Below are 17062 nucleotides of genomic sequence, written 5' to 3'. Positions count from 1 at the left end.
ACTTGTTCAAAATAAGTGTCTGAAGTACCTTAAAAGTTCTAGTTCTTTTATTACCATGAAGTGTCATGATTGAAGGTGCAGGTAAATTATTAACAGCGACATAGTAATATTGGATTTGAGGAAATTAAGTAAGATGAATATGGACAACAAATTACAACAAAGTCTTATTAATATTCATCAAGGTTAAATCTGATAACAAATAGGCCCTTGTGTCATGGAATATATAATAATTCACATATCATTATGCTTTGATAACACACTATTTAGTAATGCTATATTATTAGTGATTTTCATGACTACAGATATTGAAGTCCCATTCAGTGATCCCAGCAAAAGTATTGAAATAAAATAAAATTGTGTAATATAAAATCTCTTAAAAGTGAAGAATAAGTCATTAAAATTGTCATTAGGTATTTCTGAAATGAAAAATTTAGGCAAAAAACGATTAACAAGGAAAACAACGTTGAAGCCCGTTGAAATACATGTAGCTAATTTCTCTACATAAGTAGTGAAATTACAGATTCATGCAAAATGTCTTATTTTGTCTTTAATACACAGCTTTTGGGTTACCCACTAGCAGGATATGATGCACATCTATGACACTAACAAAGGTGCCGAAATCTGGATTTTGATGATTTTTACGATCCTCCGGATGAGCAAATCACTGAATGGGCCTTTAATTAATGTTTGCAGCACCTTTTTTGAAATTTTTCTCTCAAAGTGTTGCAAAATTGCAACATGCATGAAAACATGAACAGAAACAATGGTTCATGAAAACTTATAACTTACTAATTTCAAAATGGTTGAAAGCAAAAAAGTACCCTAGAGATAAAACAGATCTTGTTGCACAGTGTATCTAAGCTACAAGTCAAGACTTACGGGTGTCCAGCAGCTTGCATGAGCTCCATTCAGTAATCTCTTAGCTTTTCACTCTCACTCTCGCATGCTGCTGCCAGTATGTGTTCTGCTCTTGCAGATGTCAAGTGTGGCGGAGTCGGACGTAATGTCTGGAAACAAAGATGTTTAGTATATATATATAAGTATTAGAAAAGAAATCCCGTTTGTTGCATAAAGTAAAGTTGAAAATTTCAACAAAGCATAATATAATTGGATTCTGTGTAATCTACATAATTTTTATCCATTTGTACCATGGTGCGACAACCCCGATATTTGAGCTAAAAGCGTATGCATTGTTTATTATACTCCCTACTGAATATAAAGGAAGTATAAAACATTACAGTAAAATATTTCTAGGAAGGATTACCAAGTGAAATACAAAAAAAATAAGACAAACTATTAAGAAGACTATTTTTTTTTTGAAATAATCTCAAAGGGCAAGGCAGTGAAAAATTATTATTTTCATTAAAAAATGTTTATGATATTGATATTGAAAACATTATCAAAGGAATCATCCCTCACATTGTAAAATCAAAACCATCATTTTGTTTTATTGCAAACTATAAGAATCAAATGTGATTGACTGATGATGCACACAACGAGATGTAAGCAAGGATGGTCAGTGGCTATTGTGTTGTATGTATAACCTGGTTAGAAGTCACTATGTAATAACAAGCCTATCGTCAAAAATCTGTGAAATATTACTCAATAACAAAATCATGTTCTCATGTTTTGGCTTTGGAACTTGCATGGCATTGTACACCCAATATTTGCACATGATAGAGAGTAAATAGCATCCTTTTTCATCAGAATTTAAACTGGATAAATGGAAAATGTGACATTGATTTATTATATTTTGTATGTTTTTGTTCGTTTTGCTTTTGTACATCATACACAGTTCTTCTAATATTGCATAGTGTATTTACATACATTTAATGATATTTCATGTACTAATACATTTATTTGACTTATATTTCATATTGTAATTTTATTTATAAATTTCTTGTTACCCTGTTTGACCACAACCTAGTAATACTTTGTTAATTCTTTTAAGTGCCATGTATGGAGCACCGCTGGTTTATATTGCATCAAGTGCATGTATGATCATGCTGTCACTATCCTTCTCAACCTATTACAACTAAGCTGAACGGGAAAAGTTTCTGCTAAACCAGGTAATCCACTCATTTCCCCCTGTCACTGCTGCTTTATTTCATTACTACTGTGACGTCAAATTGGCCAAGTCAACCCTACATGCCCGCCCGCCCCGGCAGACCAGGCCGGCTCAATATCATTGTCTAGGTTGCCTTGCCCCCTTCTTTGTACCAAAAGGGTGTAACTTTTACCTTGAGTTACACAGTATTATTCATCTGTCTTGTATGTGGTGTATCAGTGTCAAAATAGGGTGAAACTAATACTGAACTTAAGTTATTTACTTTCGTCAAAAATTGTGTGGAAAAATTACAATTAATAATAATAATGTAATGTTAGTATTGGAAGCAGCACTTTTTAGCAAACACTAGACATATATTCAGTAGGCAACAAATATGTACAAAATATCTTAAATCAAAAAAATTACATGAAGACTCACTAATTCATCCTGTGCCGGATGGTCAATTTTATTTCATTTACTATAATAGTGTCCTCGTTTAATGTTTATCTGTTTGTTAATTATTTTAAATTATTCTTAATCTATACCTGCCAAAATGATGAAGTCCATAATTATTATAGTGATCACTCATGTGGAAAACAATGCATACCATATTTAAGTGATCTCTATATTGCCCGCTCATACTTTAGGATAGTATCAGCCAGAGCAGAAGGAAATGTACAATATACTGTTAGCTAGCCTATACATGCAAAATTACCAAATTTAGATTATTGTTTACATGAACAGGAAATTCATTTTACACAAGTTCGGAAGTATAGTTATTTTTTTATTTTAAAATAACACCAACTTAATTAATTATTTCAGAGTAGAATTCCAAAACCTGCTATTGGTGCCCAAATTTCAATGATTTTTAAATGGTTTTATTAAAGGAAATTGGCAGCAGCTGTTGACAGTTGAGTTGATTGATAATCATGGTCACTTATAACCCAAGATATATGTGGTTGTGTGTAAATATGTAAAGACACCACAGTTATTATGAAACTACTTAAAATGAGACAGTAGTTTTGTGCATATACAGTAATCAAATGACCCTTTGTTGGTTACATTGCCTCGTAATTCAAATGTTCCAAAAAGCAACCGTAACATGATAATAATCAGTGACGTAGCGTGAGTCATTTTGTGAGATTTTCCAAATTTTTTAATCGATTAGGGGAGCATGTGCCCGCCCCTCCCCACCCAAAGCCCCTGTGAATCTACACCACTGATAATAATATTAATAATACCGGGTTATAATCTTTATTTTAAGAAAATTGAGAAAATCACATATTGTTATTCAAATAATTGACATTTTCTTTTGCAACACAAGGTTTTCTGGGACACATAATCTATGTAACTTTTCATTAAAGCTATGGTTGTCTTGACATACAATACATATGAGAGGTAATGATGCAGGCTGAAGACAACTGAGGAGCACCCAATTAATTGATTAGGTATGGCTGGAGATGGCAGACTGTGCAAGAGGCTCTTTATACCTCCCCCAACTTTTGTTACAGTAATACGTAAATACCTTAACAATATCGTCCAATACTACTGATGCTAGGACGCGAGACATTTGTGAAACTTCAACAAAATATCACTGGTACAATGTAAGTATAGATTGAAGTACATTTGAAGAATATTTGATATGTTTAATTCTTGTATTGCCACATGAGATATATATAATTTGCTACAAATCTTCAAAGTCCATAGGGACTCAAACCACACAGATGGTTTTCAGTTAGTGTAGTCAAGTTGAACATTTGACAATTAAATTGAACGTCGGTTGATCTTTTCTTTTCAGCATACAGATCTAGTGGACTTAGACATGCTGAAAACTGGTAAGATCCTGGAGTTACTTTCTTCCTTTACATCAATTACTTATCTCTAGTGCATTGAATAAATCAATGCTGTATGTGTACATGTATTTTGGTCGAGAATCGAGATAACCACATCATCTCAGACCTATTACTTGCTTACAATGTATAAAAGTACATCATATGAACTTAAATTTTAAATTTCAGATTTAGGCCATTAAATGGGCCCAACTACCTGTGATATCCTCTCTATAGTCCCAAATGTTCACTTTGTAGGATTTTTATAGCCACGTAAAACTGATAATTCAGATAAATCAAGTATATTATAAAATCATTATTCAGTAGTACTTTGTCTCAATTTGAACACGTTAATACTTTTTGTACAACATGATGAGTGCCCAGAGAGGGTTGTAAGATCCTGATCTACTGATCGAGGCAAAATCTTATGTGCTGATTAGTAATTGGGCAAAGTTGCAATGGCATGCATGCTTAAATGCACGTTAGCATAAAGATTTGTGGTGATGCTTTAAGATATATATGTATGAAAGTCCAGGACATTATCATAAAGTTTGATTAATCACCAATTTTAAGCAAATAGAAAAAGACCCCCTTTAAATAAATATATTCAACAGATAATGATACTATGTATTATAATTTCCTAACACAACATATTAATTTTGAATATTTGTTTTGTATATTCATATTTTTGACAGAAAAACAAGATTGGGTACATACCGAATCCAGGCCATTCTGGTCCCTGTGTCGTTTCATCCTGCGGCAACTCTTGAGGTAGGTCCTTATGCGCTTTCTTGCTCTTTCATGGAATTCTGGGAATTGTCTGTAGCATGCTTCGATTATGGCTTGTATCTTTTCTTTGGGCTGTTTTGAAATGGGCACCATGCGGTCTAAGTTCTCATCAACAAAGAGGCGACAAAACATCTGAAAGACAAGAAGAAAAGATACATTATTTGACAAACTGTCTAGTCTCATCCATTGCAAGCATAATTGGAGATGCAGAGCAAAATTCTCTACAGGATGGTACAAATCCCAGGATACATATTAATACACCTATAATATATTTCCAAAATATCTTGCCTTGTAAAAACTACATCTCTTTGTAAGTGGAACGTATATGTTCATACTCAACATTAGTTTCATACATTTTTTTATGTCACTTAATTAATATCACTAATAGCTTTGCCAGAAAGGTTGTTTGCACTTACGTCAAAAAATTTTGAAGGGAAGAAAATTTATAATAACATGAACTGCATGACCAAGGTATATGAGTAGTACAATATGCATCCCTCGGCCACCCACACATGCCTGGACAGGCTGCTGTTTCTTTTGCTTATATAACATTCTTGAACTTAAATTGCACACAACATAATTTCAATACACAATATGCACAGTTTTCATAATGCATGTAGTATGTACCAGTATATAATATTACCCTATCAACACCCATTATTGTTACTTGTCCCCCTTGTGTGATTTCCGAGACTACTGTCTAGTATTACAAAGCATGTCATAACTTGGTCCAACAGATATACATCAGAATGACTGGCATTAGTTTGGCTAGACCAGGCTAGACTGTGCTAAACAAGAAGCACATTTGTCTTAGCGTTGTGGGGGACTGAGGCGCCCCTGATTCTATCGCTCAACTTCCTTCCTGAACTATCCATTGCTAACTTTAAAAACTGAGCAATATCTTAATATTTCTTGTCAAATTTAAGTCCTTTTATGGGTGGGATTGTTAAAAATAGATTGTTAGAGATTTTAATTAAACGCTGTACTCTATAGACTATCCCTTGCATCACCATAAAATGCAGAGGTGTATGCAATTCAAATGACAATGCTTCCGCTAGGGATCTGATAGTAACATGGTAAACCTTTTCAAAATGCAAATACCAGTTGTACTGGAAACAATGACCTCTCCTTTTGATGGGAAAAACAGCAATATTTATTTAGATTTTTCTTCTGATAGCAGGATATTTGAGATGGAATCTGGTCTAGTTGGAAATGAATACAATTTGGGGCTGATTTTGTAGTCAATATTCCAACATATAAATTTCTTGAGCAGGGATTATCAATAGAGACAGAAACATGTGTGGAGGATAGCTCATTTCCCATAGCTTTGTATTCTGTCAATTCATATCAGAATTTCACTGGTAATTTACTTTGTCTTTACTTATTTATGTTTTCTGTTTTTCATTTTTAACCTTTCCATTACTATTATTTTGCACATGTTGTATTGCCTAGTTCTGAAGGGGGATTACTTGTGAAGTTTCAACTCATTGTGTTTTTCACTTCTTGTTGACTCTCGTTGTATCAGCATCACACTCCTTTGTTTGAAATGGGTTATTACAGTTGAAATCCATACACCCCTGTGGAAGACATGACTTTAATCTCCTACACAGGGGGTGTAGATTTCAAATGGATCACCCAATCAGGTAACCCCATTTGAAATTCACACTCTGTGCGTGGAAGATTAAGGTCATGTGTTCCATAGGGGTGTGTGGATTTCAACAGGAATAGCCCAATATTTGATGATGTTTCATCTTATACAACTCAAAATGATAAACCTCATTGTCATTGTGGTCTGTGGACATATATTGTCTGTAAAACCAGGACGGTTTGCAAGGTCCACCCATGGGTTCGACATATTTCTAGAGAAGGCAACAAATGTCTTTGAAAACTCTTGTTTAATTTCAATCATGGGTAAAGCTTAAATGGGTGTAAATAGTCAGTCTCTGTAGACACATTATAATAGAAACCAGTGTTATTTTTATTTAACAGCTTTGTGACGTATCAGACAGTATCTGACCTAAGGCTAGACATGACTTACTGGTATGCATTAAATTTGTTAGAGAAAGAAGTTCCTTTTTTAAGAGTCATAGTAGAAAAAAATACAAATTGAAGAAATGCATAATATTGTTTATTCTGTCAAACACCAATTTAATCTGATTGAAAACAATCTTATCCACTAGAATTTTTATATCATATGATTTGCAAATCTGAGTGTTGGGTGTTGTGTAAGAGTTTCATTCGTTTGATCAATTATTATGTTTAAAATAAATAAATGGGAGTGTGTAAGTTTTATTTGTTTGTTTTGTATGAATTAAAGGAGTTACGAGGACTGTTCCTAAAATATGAAAAGTAGGTAGTTCATTTTTTTAGCATTAACATGTATTTTAAATTGGTAATTCCAAACAAGCTATTAAAAATATGGTTATGTGATGTGAAACTATACTGTATACATCGTTCATGTTATATCAATGCTTAATATTGTTCCAACGTCCATGACTGAGCTTGTAGGATTGAATCCTGCATCTAGTACTTACATTAAAGGCTTTGAGTCTCTCTGGATCTACTCCCAGGTGGTGAACTATCATTCATCTTATCACTACTATCATCATCTTCATCGTCATCATCATCATCCTTCATTACCGAGAGATCCTCTGGTGTGTCTCGAGCATTCTCAGAGCTTTGTGATGAGGCACCAAAACTAAACCCATTGGATGTCTGTAAGGAATGAAAACCTTATGATTATATCAAGTCTAATTCAGTGTTTGAGAATCAATATAATTGTAAAGGATTCAAGTTTTGAGCATTTGTCTGCACCATGGAGAAAGAGTCCTAAATATCTGGTCATCCCTATGATGATACTCAGTTTGAGATCATACATGTATGATGGTTAGTAATGGGTACAGGTTGATGAAATGAAGATGCATTTAATATACTTTATTATGTTTATTAACATTGTGTTCATCCATGCAATGACCTGTCAGCAGTTTCAGCAATTTCTATTTGATGTAATATAAATGTTATGAAGGTAAACATTATTGAAATAAAGTCACAAAGTGAACACTTACGTTGATTCTGTGACCAGGATCAAAAACTGATCTGGTTGATAAATCTTTTTCTGGAGTTTTGTCGTGATTTGAAGGTGATAGTTTGATGTGCTTTGGGCTAAGGTCGGATGGTCCATGGTTGGCTGATTCTTTTGGTGATTTTCTTAACTCTTCTGGTTGGGGTGAGTCCTGTACTCTCTTTGAGTCTGAATCGTCTGAAATAAAACGGTGTCACATTATATCATCAATTTCATGAGAGAAGCAACGAAATATGGGAATTATCCTGCAAAGTAAAGAATTCTTATCAATGTGGCACAAGATGGCTTGAATCCTGGGCTTGAATATAGATTGCTGAACTGTCGATGTGCAATTCGTTATTGTGATTGGTAGTTCATTTGTTAGTAGTTAACTTTTGTAATGTTTGTGCATGTATATTACTGATTTTTATGTTTAAGATGAATTTTTGAAAGGTCTGTATTTTGAAAATGTTGGAAGTGTTATTCATTCCGCAAAGATTATTTTAATCACACCGAATCAATTGTATTAATCAAGCTTTTACCTTTCATTTTGTGCATTAAATCAAGTGGTTGCTCTGCTTCTGTTGGTGTCATCGCAACGTCGGTGCTTCCTGTTGGCATACCGTTATCTGACACTGCACTGGGTTCACTTGTTTCTGTGTCGGCACTTGAGAGTGATACGTCGTCTTGCTGTTGATTTTGAAAATAAAGACAGAAAGAACAAAATAAGAAATTACTGATCAGTACAGAACATTCAAATGAATCTTGGAATACAATCATTTGAAATATGCCTTACAATGACGTTAAATTTAAAGGGCAAACTATTTGAACAAAAGCAGAGGGAAATGTTTTCTTTTTAGTCGTTTGGTCATTATTATCTTGCCAAATGCAAAGACGATAACCTTTAATTCAAATGCTACAACGCCTTGTGTGCCCTTCAAGTAAGAACTTCATAATACCCGTGGTAAAAGTATTGTTAAATGTTGGCACACGATGGCAGATTTAAATAATGAATAATATCATTTTTGTACAACATGCAGCTCAGAAAAATGGGTCATGGGTATTTTAGCTAGCCGTGAGTTGTTGCTGAAAATAACATCGCACCGTTGTGAGTCTGACTTTTTCCCTTTTGCGTGAGCATGGAAATGGTGTGAGAGATGGTACAAGCAGGGGGTATAAGGAATCATGTAGCAGGAAATATAAAGAGTAATAGCCCAGCAGACCGTGTCACGCCCATTTATCTGTCTAGACCGTAGACGTACAAACTGTCACAGAGACTGGCCAAACTACCCTGGACCTTACACGCGTGAGGGTACATCAATATTTTAAAACAAAAGTCAAGCTTCATTTCATATTTTTCACAAAGTGATCGTGACTAACCGTTGGACCAATATGTTGCTTGTTTGTACTCATTTGAAAGCATTTTCGTGTAGCTAACATGTTTGGCAGTGAAAAAATAACTTTTGATTTTTCTAGATGAGTTTTATTCATTTTCGATTTGCTGCATATACGCGCGAGCAAAGGGATGACAAGCTGACGCGGCCCATTACCAATCTAGTGTTCCTAAGGCGAGTGTATGTTACACGGTTCTGTTGCATGCCAGTATGACTAGGAGCACATCTAGGATTGGTATAGTAGGAAGTATTTTCTTATTTTTATCACGACTTAGACTGGTTAGTTATTATAGGGATTGTGACAGTGATAACTCATTTTCAAGACGAACTTTTGTTTCGGCATAGTTACTTATTTCTTGTATCTATCGTCGATATATAGATATATATATATAGATATATACTAGATGATGGTTCAGATATGAGCTGTATCTTAATTGTCACTATATGTCAGACGCTTCTTAAAGTCAAAAGCATATGTATTTACGACTTAGTCCTCATTATAACCAAGTGGGTTGTAGCACGTTGTACCACCTCACCCGCAGTTCTGCTATAGTATGTCCAGTAGAAACATGACCCCGTCTATTATACCTCGCACGCTCTGTCCAAAATTATGTTCCATCCTCTAAATGATCTCTAACAACTAAAGTATGTTTTGCCATAAGATAGCAACACGACAATTGTCCCATTTGTTAATAAGATCCGTGCATTGTGGTGTAGACATTATGCATCTCATACTGGACAGAATTTAAAATGCTCAAATAAACCAAGTGACCAAGCAAATTGAAGAATACGGTACAATGTACTGTATTGACAAAAGTAATTTCCTTTCTTGTTCAATAAAACATGGTGTTTAGATGATCATTTTAGCGAAAATCAATGCTCAAACCTAAACCTAGATTTTGATATATAAATCTGCAGGATGAGTTCCTTATTTCATGAGGTTGTTCTCAGTGTTGTGACGTCATGCAGATTATTGATGTTGTTTGTTTTATGGTGTATTTTTGGTCAGTATATAGATAGTACAGACAGTTGGTATTAACGCAACCCTTCCCACTAGCTTGTTTGGTGAGATGTGCAACACAAAAACAAATTGGATTTGATTAGTAGACATGGTAGAAGATTTAATGTTGAGTGGTACTGTAGTTACGCCGGAATATTGACGTATCTGAAGGCTTTCGAACTTCTTCCGTGATTGTCCAGAAGCAGGATTGTGTGGTCTTCTCACCAGGCAGGCACAAGCTTGAAACGGATTTTGAAGCTGAGTAATGTTACTTTACAGCCATTGTGTTTACCTGAGGGATCATGAGTAGCGTCTGAAGTTCATGATCTGGTTATAATGATTATCTCATTATACTCTTTGTTTTTCTCCGACAAATTTGTCAGATGGGTGTCATGTCTGGGTTTGAATAATGATGGTGATGGTCGAGTCCATTCTTACAGATGTTAGCCGTTACTAATCGAGCTTGGTATAGCCTACTTCATTGACCAAAATTATCGCAAAAACGCCTCTGTGCTCCAGCAACAAACGGTGGTTTGGCCTTTTTGGTTGACGAAATGGTCGTTGTCCATAATTCGTTTATGGTTTGTATAGGCTACCATACCAGTGGACGAGAGACTGATACTCTGAACTGTTTTCCTCTGGTACCCCCAAAGCTTTAAATATCTTAGTTGTGACAGACTACACAAGTCGGAACTTGCCATGAGAGGCCGGCATAAATATCACGGGTATGAAACCCAGACGCTAGTTGAGGCCAGCCGTCACACAAAGTTGCTTTTACTGTCTCTTCTGTGGGCCAAGTGAAAATTTACTGGAGAAGATAAATCCTCAATCATAGCAAGCGATTGAGGAGTTGAGTGTTTATCCACAGAGAAGCGTTGATATCAAGTCGAATCCCTGTTCGTGCGCTAGCTATTCCATGTAACCTGTGTGTATAGAGGGTGTTTCCTTTCATTCCGGGAACTTTTGGTTGCCTGCTTTTCCGCATTATTTACCTTTAACACTATTAGCGGAGCAGTATAACTACGTGCGTACCAACGATATTCTTGTAAAATACGATTTCTTGCTATTGTAGCTTCATGTCATTTTTGTTAACGATTTGTTACATGACAGAAAAATAAATATTTGTCATTGAAATTTTTACCACTTATTTAAGTTAACATGGTTAAGGGCATATTTTGTTCATTTCATTATTTCAGTTCAATTTGGACTCTACATCGCGATGTTTTACATATTTAATACTGCTTAGGCGTGCATTCACACGGGAAGACCCGTTTAGAAACTGCACAATTAAGAAATCAGTGGCTACCATTCAGTAATATGACACATATTCAATAGTTACAAATTGACAAATGTCTTGTTTTAAGGATCCCTCTGTTCATGCTGGTTGAAAAAGTTATTTTTATACCTACCTGAAGTGCCTGAAGATATTTTGCTGTTGCTATTTTCTATTCTTCATTTTTTTTTTTTGACAATTTGGAGTAAACTTTTGAATCGTACATTGAATTTTTGAAAATTTGGTTTCGTGAGGCAAATGAGTAGGCTATATTTTTACTGGTCATTTCTTATGATAGCTAGGTTTACCGGTTGCCTTTATTGTCCTTTTTAATATACTTTATTTCTTGTTTCACTTTCTTCATTACCTTTATTTTCTTGCACATTTAGTTGCTTATATTTGTTATGAAATTCAGATTTTCACTACAAATTATAATTGTAGAATGAAATAGAGGATATAACATCAAGAAACCGAATCAAGAATAGCTGCTCCAAACATACAGATTACTGAGACTAAATATGAGTATAGGACCAATAAAATAACCTGTGGTCTGGTGAACTATTATCACCATTACACTTGATGGACATTAGGAGGAGAACGTTTCAACGTTAAAATATTGGTTGCCAAGTTTTTTTGTGACATTAGATTTCAGAATGATACCGATATCATAATATAATGATTACAAAACGCAGCTGGAGAGCCCATTGACCCATCTATATACATTCTATACTCTGAAATTAATATTCAGAGATCTGGAGTGGTGGTGGGATGCGAAAGAGTCGCAGAAAGTATATTGCTTATATTTTCATGTGACTAATATTCGTTAGAAATTAATTGCTATTTAACAAAGAATTCAATGTCTTTTCTCTATTAAAAAAATTATGGACACTACAAAGACAATGTATGTAAGTGAATATTTTCATTAGTTTCATTATTTTCATTAGTGAGGAAGAAATCCGTATTAATGCAGTCTTTATCCGTGTTCATTTAGTCATAGATTATTTACTTAAAATTTAGTATAAATATTACTTAAAATTTAGTATAAATATCACTTTAGTTTTCGTTCTATTTATGTGTTATGAAAGTAACACGTTTATAATGTTATTTATGTTCTATTGCATGTAGCGCAAGTACCGAGCTGTGTGGTTAGATTTTATCACCCTTGTCGTGAGCATGGTTAATGCTGGTACCTTTTTGGCCCCCGCCTTCTACCGTGATGGGATTCGTGGCACGGGAGGGCAGCCACGACAAAAATGCGCCCCGGAGGATCCCTGGTGCCGCGTTGATGGCGTGCATGCAGCCATATATGGTATGGGGAGCGGGGCTCTTAGGGTGCACCATTTAGACCCATCATCGCCGCTGGGTCATGAGATGAGACTTACGTGGGTCGAATTTTTGACCCCATTGGTTGTCGGAGTTGTGTGCAGCGCTGTATTGTAAATGAATAACTTTAATCGTACTTTGTTCAGAGAAGATGTTTTCTAGTATGAATAGTTTGCCATATATTGTTATAAACATGTTGAAATTATACAGGCTTATAATACCATTACCATGTAGTCTTTAGCTGTCACCAGACGGTGATATTGCCAAAAGAATTTCTTGTCCGAATGTCCGATTTCAATATAACAATACACTCAAATGAATGGTATGTTTTTGTTTTATGGAAGTATAGTATTTTTTTGCGGGGGGTGGGGGTGAGTGCGTACAACTCTTTATGATATTTTTTTTTTTTTGTAATCTTTCTTTACACATGCCGGACACAAAATCAATCTACAATACTCGTGAGCGCAAAAGTTGATTACCTTCCGACGAAAATTGTCCAGAACACATCGCAACAAAACATGTGCCGTCATGTCAAAATGTCCAGAGAGATTCAGAGGCCGAACGTTTGCCTTACTAGTAGCATCAGTCTATGTCCACTATATATAGAACATAAAACTGACAATTTGAAGCAAGTCTAAAGAAAAATTGCTTTGGTGAAATGATATCATAAGTAAGTTTAAGGTTGCCAGTTTCATAACATTCTTAGGAAATTTTACATGAAATCACGGCAATACGTTACATCATTTTATTGTGCAATAGGGCTGATTGTGTTCTGACCCAGTAGATCAGATCAAAGATCAGATCGAATAGATCTGATCTTTGTCGTCAAGACACTCAAAACTTAAGATATCTTGATCAACTCTAAAAAGCATATTTATGTTTACTTTCGTATTTTTGCATATGCGCCGATAGACCGGAAGACCCTCAATCTTAAAACAATTTGAGAATACCATGCATGCACCTCCGACTTGAATAAACCAAACCATCATCAATGTTGGATCGTCTATACCTGTCGTAGGCACCTCCATGTTGTCACTAGCTTTAACAACCCGTTTTCTTTTCAGGGTTTGACCACATGAACTATCTCTTTACCATGCAATAGCTTTTAGAGTCCAGCAGGCAAGCAAGCAATCGCACCACGCATGCAATAACCATTTGCTCACCAAGTTCGTAGTGCAGACTTTAATTTGCTCACTTTTTCGTAAAATTTAAGTAATGTATATACTTTTCTATTGATAATGCATAGGATTTACATTAGTAAATGGTAAATGAAAATGAGCATCTGGATTTATCATCGATATAAATGCTTTCATGATTATTAAGCATTATGAGGTATAGGAATATATGATTTGGATTGCAAGCAATTGCTTTAACTTTCAACCTCATGCAAAGGACTTGTAGGTATATTATTATCTCTGGCCGCGCTGTACTAATGATGGATTGGTTTCCGTACCCATTTCTGCCTCTCGACGGAAACGTAAAGGCATAATACCTATATTCGTTTACCACCTTTACGAACATGGCGCAAAAAAAAAACACCCCTGAACGTTCGTCCGTCCATCACAGCGTCACAGCTAAGTAACACACTCAGGAATATTATATGCGGTCATTGGTCATGCACGCAGTCAAAGAAGACCTTCAACGCTCTCCGAAGATTTGTCTTTTGGTTTAGTTCATTATAAAGAAGAGATGGTAAACCCGTATTTGTAAGGATTTGATCACGCGTTATACTATTTTGTTAGCAACGTCAGCAGGTAGCAAAACGCCATATTAGGAATGATGTTATTTTCGCATCTAATGTTGGATATTGTTCTCACTGGTTTTTGTTTTTCTTTTTGTTTTTTGTGTTTCCTGTTATGGAATACTTTGTTTCCGTATCTAATTTCTAATGAAATAACTTCACCAATTTATAATACAATATTCAAGTTATTTGAAATAGTACATGACCCAAAGGGAGTGAATCTACATTTTGATACGTTGTCATAGTAACTGAAAGTGCAGATGTTAATAGTGACAAATCTGCAACGTAGAATGGTTCCGTGATGACAAACAAGATAATGACCCTGATATGTGCCATTATCTGCTAATTAAGAAAGGGTAATATTAGTAAGTAACCTCAGTACTTCGGAATGTAATAGTGAAATATTAAGTATAAAACAAAATGTTTGCAACCTGTCATAATGAATGTGAAAACAGTGTTATTACATTGTACAAATGTAGGGGTTGGACCCGTGGGTAGGGTTAGGACATGGGGGTAGGACTAGGACATGATCTATATCTAAATTCTAAACTCCGTGGCCTGTACTGGCCTCAAAAGTTAAGCAATCTTCTTTATATTGATATCCCTACTATTCGAAGTTTTAATTGGAAAAACATCAATAATTGTTTTTGCAAATACACATCACTATTAGCAAAACCGGAACCAATGGGAACTGACAATCAATATTATTTTATCCTTAGAACTACTGAGCCATATTTTGTAACACGGACAATGAAGGGGGTTGCACCCCATAACCACCCCATTGTCAACTATAAACGTCATATACCGGTGTTTGGTACTAATGTATAGCTATGGGTCCTCTATCCAGTGAAACCAAAATAAGTACAAACATTCCCACATAATAACACTAGACATAATGTGAGCGCCTCTTTAATTTTAAAATTGGGAAACTCTGGTACGTATACATAAGTATAGATAAAATTGATTTTCGGCTAAAAACTTCTAAGAACATGCGATTTTAACCAAACTTTCTAAAAGGAAATGACTGTTTCAAACTAACAAACAATAAGAAGTCAATATCTCTTGAAATAATTTTACAAGAGTGAAATGATCATGGATTTTACTGCAGAAACCTATGGTGGGCCCTGCACCCCTCTAGCTCTATGATCATCTTTGATGGTCGGTCCCACTCCGTGTACGGTGTTCATGGTGTTGGGGTAAAATTTTATCACTAAAATGAGCGCAAAGGATGGATCTACGATTAGCTAAAGTCGTTTAGGCGTAAAGACGGCATTTTTGTACTGACGAATGAAAAACCTCGAGGGCTGGTACCCCAGCGTAGTTATAGGGTTAAACAATCTTAATTTTCTTTAAATAATTATGGGTATCATTACATTTTAAAAACCGCTCAGACCATATACTAAATATCAGATATTTATCCAAATTTTATAGTGCGACGTCGGACATGGTATAACTTTTTAAAGACCTGTATCTCAAAAAGTAGGTTTATAAGCTTACCGACATGTTCCCAGAATCGTGGGAACAGGTCACATATAATGTTAATTAATTCTGTTCAGTATTATCAAATCAAACTAGCATGACCACATCGGAAAGGCATCTTTTGTAATGGAAATGCATGAAATTTGGACTTTGAACTATTTATTCAGGGTACGGTATTTTATTCGAGCGCTGAGATGAAGCAACCTGTTTGATGATCATGCTTGGCGCACTAGGTACTAAGTTATACACTTTGAAAAGTTATATATAATTTAACACCCGGGCGACAATATATATATAATATTTGCAGACAGGGGCTTCTCCGGGCAATTTCACTTCACTTCCTGAATTCAATAGCATGAATCTCTTTCTTTCAACTGCTTTCAAAATGCTCGCTTTTAAGTCCATTGTATTCCCTAACTGGCCCACGTACGAAATAAGACAGCCAATTGACAATGTTTATGTCAAAACATGGAAGTTTGGCCTGAAAACATGTTTGGCAACTATATCTGTCGGACCAAATTTCCACTACCCTAAATGTAGCTTGGTACGATACTGACGTCATTGTGATATCAGACGTTCATCGATTTATCTCTATGATTTTCCTGTCCCTCCACTAAAATAGTCTTGATGCATGGGGTTCTTTGTCATGTTTGAAATTTCTGTATCAGCAAAGGTGTTCGTTCATGAATATAAATTATCACTTGGTGATCAAATTTAAAATACATAAAAAGGCAGTACAAAAAAGAATGGGTTTAAACAATTAAACGTATTCAAGAATTGTCTTTATCCGTCTAATCTAGTGAAAATTAAATGTAAAAACAGAACAAGGTCGTATGTTGCATTATGTTGATGGTATAATAAACCGTTTGAAACATCTGCAAAGTTCAGATATTTCACAACAACAACAGTTACTGTCCCTTTTGCAGATACACATATATATATAAGGATTACAATGGGTGCAAACTGTACCTATCATGATAGTGCAGGCACGTGTGTAACAGAAAATGGTGGAAATTCACGGTACTCCATGATAACAAAAAACGCAGTAAATACACGCGCATGATACCACCTATACCCTGTAGATAATTATTATTCTGAACAGCAAACATCGAGCAGTGTGAGATGA

At 35.2% G+C, this 17062-nt stretch overlaps 1 protein-coding gene across 1 annotated transcript in view; it reads right to left on the bottom strand.

The window, feature by feature from the left end:
• LOC140148747 (nucleolar protein 4-like) overlaps positions 1–17062 on the bottom strand; it is a 72764-nt gene that overhangs the window by 10956 nt on the left and 44746 nt on the right. The window contains 6 exon segments of the mRNA XM_072170795.1: positions 876–1007; positions 4594–4797; positions 7200–7235; positions 7237–7380; positions 7731–7924; positions 8269–8416. Coding sequence (XP_072026896.1) covers positions 876–1007; positions 4594–4797; positions 7200–7235; positions 7237–7380; positions 7731–7924; positions 8269–8416 — 858 coding nt within the window.

This window comes from Amphiura filiformis, chromosome 3, assembly GCF_039555335.1.
Source record: "Amphiura filiformis chromosome 3, Afil_fr2py, whole genome shotgun sequence".
Classification (NCBI taxonomy): Eukaryota; Metazoa; Echinodermata; class Ophiuroidea; order Amphilepidida; family Amphiuridae; genus Amphiura; species Amphiura filiformis.
The sequence above is the reverse complement of the archived record's forward strand: the minus strand, read 5'-3'. Positions and strand labels throughout refer to the sequence as shown.